Below are 8,048 nucleotides of genomic sequence, written 5' to 3'. Positions count from 1 at the left end.
TTTTTAATATAATGTAATGTTTTTATATTTTAAATGTCCTTGAATATAATAATTCCTTCTTACAAAATAAAAAATAAATAAATGAGAAGGAAGTATTAAATAAAATAAAAAATATATATAATAAACCTAAATAAGAAATTAAAGATTATAAAAACATTTTTAAATATTTTTGTTTTATAAAAAATGTACTTTTTTTTATGAATGTTTATAACTTGTTCATTTATAAACATTTGTATGTTTTATATAATTATAAAACAAGCACATATGTTACAATATATATACTATATATATATATATATATATATTAATTTCATATTTTTTTTATGTATAATTAAAACGAATGTGTAGATATTAAAAAATTCAGTAAAATTCAAAAGTTATTAAAAAAAAAAAAAAAAAAAAAAAATCATATATATTATAAAATTTATAAATCTATAAATATGTAATCAAATTATATATTTATTCATTTTCTCTTTAATCAATAGTGTGTATATTGTTATGTAATAATTATTGCACGCACACAAAAACCTATAGATTTTGTGTTTACCAGATTTGGGAAATATATATGTATAAGTTAATATATCAATATATTAATATGTTAATATATATATATATATATATATATATATTTCTTTTTTTTTTTTTTTATGAATACATAGCAAGTTTTTCTATATGTTCAAGTTAAATATTACACAAAAATTACTTCTATACATAATGAATAACATCACATATTTTTTTAAGTGACTTTGGCTTGTTTTTTTGAACATTTTCTTATTTCTTTTTTCTTTTTTCTTCTTTTTTTTTTTTTTTTTTTTTTTTTTTTTATGAAGATGAATCTAAAATGGTTATCTAACATAGGGTTTTCAAATTATAATAAAAAAAATAACAAACAAAAATTTGTAAGAAGTAGAAAAAGATTTCGTACCATAACATGGAAATACACAAAAACTATTGGACCTTTTGCTTCCTTTATATATTTATTTAATCAAAGTATTGGTTCAGGTATAATTATATAAATTATAAATATATAAATGTATATTTATTTATATAATAAGTAAAAGATAAAAATAATACATTTACCATTTAATAAATTTAATTTGTAAAAAAATAAAATAAAATAAAATGTTTCAATAGAAATTACAAATTAGTCACATGAATATATTGTTATATAAATGTTTATTACTTTAAGTTTCTTTTTTAAGAATTGAATCTAATATTTAAAATTATTAAAGAAACACCATGTACAAAATATATATATATATATATATATATATATTTATTTATTTATTTATTTATATTTATATTTATTTATTTATTTTTATATTAATTTGTTATTTCCTTTTGTTTGTTTCTGTAGGTCTATTTGATATTCCAAGTTTAATAGATGAAGTAGGATGGATCCCAGTAATATTTGGGAATGTGTTCGTGTGTTCGGTAGCTGTTTTTTGCAGCTTAATGATTTTAAGGGCTATGACTATGATACCAAAAAACAAAAACTTTGAACAAAGAATTGAATATAGTGCAGTTATAAAATATTTTATGTCTAATGAGAAATATAAATTTGTTTCTTTTTTATATCATTTAGGAAATATATGCAACAATATTTGTGGAATACTAGTCATATCGAAAATAATTGATATATTTATTATTAAATTATATGGATATACTATATTATTTCAAATATATCCAGAAATAAAGATAACAAAATGTTCTTTAAATCTTTTAGATGCTATGTTTAATGGATATTATTATACAAGTACAGGGGGGTATGAAAGAATAATAATATCAGGTTTTACTATTGGCTATCTTATTAATGCAATTATATGCATTCATTTATCCTCAAAAGGATTGGAAGAAACAATAAATTATCAATATGTTGTTTTTATGATATTTATGAGTTCATTTTTATATTTATCTGTTTCTTCAACCATTTATTTACTATCTCAAAATTATATAGACCCTTCCCCTATTTCATCTATTAGAAACTTGAATATATACCATAAATTTATATTAAATAGAACCCATTATGAAATAGATTTAATAAAAAATTATCATAGTTATAATGAACTTAATAATTTTAAAAAGAAATTACAACTACATAAAAATCCATCTTTTCATGATTATCCAATATTGAAATCTATAACCGAACAAAAAAAATATATATCCAGTGATTATCTTTCAGAACTTGCTTATAGAAAAGATAATCTTTATGAAACTACTGAAATAAAAGAAAGCATACAAAGAAAAACAGAAAACATATTTAAAATATCTACAAAAAAAAATATACATCAATATAATAATTTCGAATATATAAAAAAGTGTCCATTTTTCTACCAAATTCCTTCACATTTATATAAAGAAAAGATATATATATTTCGTTATAGCATTTATTATATCATTTTATCACGCTGTTCAAATAATATAAAAATAAAATATTTTCCTAGAAAACATTATTTTTTTACCATATATCAAATAATCAATCCAAAAAATAATGAAAAATTGTTATGTCACAAGTATAAAATTAAAGATGCCAATAGTAGGAGGAATACAACAATTAAAGAGGAAAAAAATTATCTGCAGTATGATAAAAAGGAAGAAATGAAAACAAAACCTGAAGATAATAACAATAATAATAATAATAATAATAATAATAATAATAATAATAATAATAATAATAACAATAATAATAATAATAATAATAATAATAAGATATTTTTGAAAAATTTATATTATATGATAAGTAAAATTGAAGGAATAAAAACATACTGTATGGGAAAAACGTTTGCAAATTTTATTGATTCTTACGGATTTGTTAGTAATATACCATCATGGGGAAATGAAATAACAGATGAAGTTAATGTTTCTAAAGCTATATGGTTAAGTAGCATTTTTACTAGTATATTTTATTTTATATTTGGGTTAATATTTTGTTTGAATAATTCCTTTCAAAAAATTAATACATCTATTTTGTACATCTTTAACTTTGTTGCTGTAGCTCCTAAAGTTATTACAGGCTCAATATCAATGCGATATGATTTAATGAATCTGGATATATGTTCAGATAATTTAGCCTTTTTTTTTGGTTGTGTAGCTCCTTTTTTGTTTGCATGGATATTTTCTAATGGTTTATTATTTTCAGACACTTTTAATTATATAAGTTTAATCTGTGGTCTTTTTTGTAATTTCTTATCACCCGCATTTGCTTATATATCTGCATGTGAAAGTAATAAATATATATCCAAAAATCCTCTCAGAAAATATACTATTATTAACCGTAAAAAAACAGTTTATTCTTCCAGTTCAGATATTAGAAAAGCATTGGGAAATATAATTGTTCATTTTGATGTTAATAATGAAAATGTGAAAATGGAAGAAAGTGAAAATGAAAAGGAATCAAATCAAAAGGAATCAAATCAAAAGGAATTAAATCAAAAGGAATCAAATGAAAAGGAATTAAATCAAAAGGAATTAAATCAAAAGGAATTAAGTCAAAAAGAAAACGAAAGATATAAACAGTATAATAGTACAACATCTTTAGATAATTATGTTAATTCAAAAGATTCAATAAATGATTCACTTAATGCAAGTTCTTATTTTAAATATGTAAATGGTGAGTATAGACTTAAAAGTTATTCCTCAAATGAAGATAATCAGATAAGTCAATGTTCCCAAAACTCATCGACTAATACATTATCAATACATGACAATATGTATGATAATGATAAAAATTATAAAAATGATAATAATGATTTTTCATATGTAGATAAAAATATTAATTTGAATAATTATGAAATTATGAAAACAAATGTTCCTACGGATGATAATATTAATAATGAAGAAAATTTAAAAAATATGAAAAAAAAAAAAAAAAAAGGAGTTATGTTTTCAGATACACTTGAAGAATATTGCGAAGAAAATAATTCAAATGTGAAAAAAAAACTTACAAGCAATGTTGTGGACACATATATAAATGAAAAAATGTTAAATGAAATAACTTTTTCAAATGAATCAAAAATAATGGATGAAGAAAATATGCAATTAGAAAACAAAAATATATCTTTACAAAATAAAAAATGGGATGATAACAGAAACGATAAAAATACAAAAAAAAAATTAATGTTTTCAGATGATGTCAAAATATTTAATGAAAATTCAAATAACGAAAATAAGAAAAAGGTGAAAAAAAAAGGGGTAACTTTTATGGATGAATTAGAAGAGGGCAAAAAATTTGATAATCCAAAAAAAAATAACATTGAAAAAAATGATAATAATAAAAATAATCATAATAGCAAAAATAATGAATATAATGAGAATACGAAAAAAGATGAACAAAGTAGTGTACTATTCTTAGATGACGTCAAAAGAGAACAGAATGTATATAATAGTGATAAAATATCTTTTCAAAATCAACCTGAAATAATTTACTCAAACAACATAAAAGTGATTAATGAAAATAATAATGATTTAAAAAATATAAAATTGGAAGAAAGAAAAGAAAAGAATCAAGAAGTAAATTTTTTGAATGTTCCAAAAATTTCAGTTATAAAGGAGAAAAAAAATGAAATTAATTACTCAGAAAATAAAGTTATTACAAAAGTTCTTAATTTTACAGAATATGAAAGGAATTTTAGTGATTCATTTGTAAATTTCAAAATTAACAGATTAAATAACATGACAACTCATGAAGAAGAATTACTTAAAAAAAACAGAAGTTTTGAAAACCATGAACAAGTTTATAAAAGACAACGAGAAAAATTAAAATCACATTATAAGAGTTCTATATCAAAGGTAATAGAAAATTCAAATAAATATAATAATTTAATAAAAGACATAGAAGCTCTAAATAGTAAAGATATAAATGAAAATAATCAATGTGATAATACTACAATTGAAAAAGAAAAGTTAAATGTTAAAAATGATTTGGATAATCCCGTTTTCATTTTGAATACAATTAATAATGATTCAAATGATAAAACATTAATTACAGAAACTTTAGATGATGAGGATAATAATAATTTGAATGATGAAAATGATAAATATAACTATTCAATTAAAAACGATATTTTATATAATTTAAATATTGATAAACAAGATAAATATTTAATTAACATAAAAGATTCAAGTGATAAAAATGATGTATATGTAAAAAAATATAATTCTTGTAAAGATAATCTAACTATAAACAATAATAATAATAATAATAATAATGATGGTGATGAAAATATATGTTTATTAAATTCAAAGTATCATTCACAAATGGATTTGTATCATAAAAGAATCTTTTCTTCTTCACCAGAAGATATGTGTTCAAAAGAAATATCAAAAAATGAAAATATGAACTCATATAATTTATCAAATTTCCTAAGGGAGGAAAATAACGATACAAATAATATTTCACATTTACACGATTTTAATAGGAAAAAATGCTCATCATATGAAATAATAGTACCACAAAAGGATGATATGATGAATCGAATGCAAAAGAATGTAATAAATATTTCTAATGAAAATGTGGAAAATGATATTGTGAACAATAATGATCTTAAGAAATATGAAAAAAATACATTATTTGTTAGACAAAGGAAAAAATTAAAATCATCATTTCATGCAAATGGTGATATGATAATGGGAGATAGTAAAGAAGCAATACATAAAGAACAAATTAACGAATTTCTAAGAAAAATAAGTAAAGAATCTATTATATATAGTAATTATGATAATGTTGATCCTATTATTTTAAATACATCAAATCAAAATAATTATCAAATAAAAAAAGAAAATATCACCATAAACGAAAATAAAAATGTTCAATCTAATATAAAATTACAAATACCAACAATTAATAATATAAGGAATACAAATGAAAATATATATAAAAATGAAAAGAATCTTTCATTGAATAAAACACAATTTCCTAAAACCAGAGAAATTATTAAACATAAAACCAATTACAAATTCGATGACTTGTCAGATTTGGCAAATGATATAAATAAATTCGAATTAGATTATGAAACAAATAAAAATGAAAATTATTTAGGAAATATTAATAATATAAATAATAATATAGATTTACATAAAAATGAAGATATCAATTCTGAAAATAAAGATTGTTATAATATGAATACACAAACAAATAATATACAAATAAAATCTAATGAAAATACAAAATTAAATGATAAAGAACAAAATGATATTTTAGAGGATTATTCATCAGAAGAAATTGAAAAACCCGATGTAATAAAAACAATTGAAAAAGTATATACAGAATTGGCAAATAAAATGCATTCTGAGAATTCTGAAAATGATGTTAATAATGATAATGATATTATAGATTGTGTAGATATACGAAATTTTAAAATTATAGATAATAAAAGCCCTGTGAAATATTATTATAATTCTTTTCATAAAAGTAAAATTTTAGAGAACAAAAAATATGATCATATTTTTTCAAATAATATTATGATAGATAATAAAACAAATATGGATCACTTATGTTCAGTATTTTTATTTGGAAATCCGTTAGAAAGAAATGAAGAAGATGTAGATAAAAAAAAAAATACAAAAGAAAATGATGAAAGTACCAAAACAACTATAAATATGGAAGAAACATCTAAAATTATACAAGATAAATCTGATAATATAAAAAATGAAAAAAAAAAAAAAATTTCTTTTAATTTATCTGAATCAGAATCAAATGAACTACCAAATCGTGCATTTTCTAGAAATTTTACTAATTCTAATGGAATAATTAAAAAAATTATCACTGCAGGGAATAATTCAAATAATTTCAAAGGACTTACTTTAAGGAAATCTAATATTAATTCTATTACTGATCATGAATCTATAGATTATAAGGTAAAAATATTTATATATTCATGTAGTCTTATATATTTTTTTTTAATTTTACATATATATATATATATTATATATATATATTTATCAATTACGTTAACATGCACTGTACTTTCATTATTTATGTAATATTTGTATGAAAAAAAATGTTTACAAATTTAATATAATTAACATATATCATTATTTTATTTTGTTTCATTTTATATTGATATATATATATATATATTTTTTTTTTTAGGAATTAAACGAAATAATTGATAGTAATGATAAAGATTTAAATAAAAACATGTCAGACAAAATAGAAATAATGAAAATTAGAATTCATGTATATCCATATATTCTTCAAAAATATCATGTAGAAACAACTTATGTTCTATTAGGATGTTTAACAACTTTTTCCTTTGTTGGTATTATAACTGATTTATTATTTGGTTAAATATTAATATATATATATATATATATACTGTTAATATATGAAATTCTATTTTTTGTTATATAATTTTTTTTTTATTTGTGGTTTTTTAATATGTATTATTATTTTGAATGAAAATTATTAAATTATTTTTTTATGTAAAATATTTCATTTATATTATGTTTCTAAATTTTTTTTTGTGTTTACATATAATTCTCCTTACACATGAATTTTTTTCGTTTATGAAAATTTTAATTAACTTTATATATAAATAAACATATATATATATATATATTAACTTTTATTTGATATTGTAAAGATTTAATAAAAATATTTATCTATATATATTAATTCATAGAAATTTTTTTTTTTTTTTTTTTTCATATGATTATTTTATATTATATATAAGAAAAAAAAAAAATTTTAAGTATTAATATATAAAAAAATAATTCATTTTTCCTTTTGAAAATATAATTTTTTTTTGTTTTAATATTGTCTTACACAAGTATTATAATACTATTACAACGTAATTTTATTTATAATAATAATATAAACTTGTTCTTAAAAATTATTAATATTGAAAAGAATAAAATTATATTTTATATATTATATTTCAAAAATGACTTTTTTTTTTTTTTTTTTTTTTTTTTTATTCTTCACACATTTCCAATAAAAAATATATTTAATTTTCCATATTAATATAAATAATTTTTATTTTTATATTTATTTTTTAATTAAAAAAAAAAAAAAAAAAACTTTTTGTTTAAGGAAATAAATTTAAACT

At 18.7% G+C, this 8,048-nt stretch overlaps 1 protein-coding gene across 1 annotated transcript; it reads left to right on the top strand.

Annotated features, from left to right (window-relative positions):
• Positions 1 to 830: 830 nt before the first annotated feature.
• Positions 831 to 7,288, top strand: PRSY57_1230700 (amino acid transporter, putative; the record flags this gene model as incomplete). Its single annotated transcript, XM_012908726.2, has 3 exons — positions 831 to 1,002; positions 1,358 to 6,855; positions 7,091 to 7,288. The coding sequence occupies 3 exons, from the start codon at positions 831 to 833 to the stop codon at positions 7,286 to 7,288; spliced, it is 5,868 nt and encodes a 1,955-aa protein (XP_012764180.2).
• Between the last annotated feature and the right edge of the window lie 760 nt (positions 7,289 to 8,048).

Source organism: Plasmodium reichenowi, chromosome 12 (genome assembly GCF_001601855.1).
Source record: "Plasmodium reichenowi strain SY57 chromosome 12, whole genome shotgun sequence".
In the NCBI taxonomy this organism is placed as follows: domain Eukaryota; phylum Apicomplexa; class Aconoidasida; order Haemosporida; family Plasmodiidae; genus Plasmodium; species Plasmodium reichenowi.
This window is presented reverse-complemented; position numbering and strand designations above follow the sequence as displayed.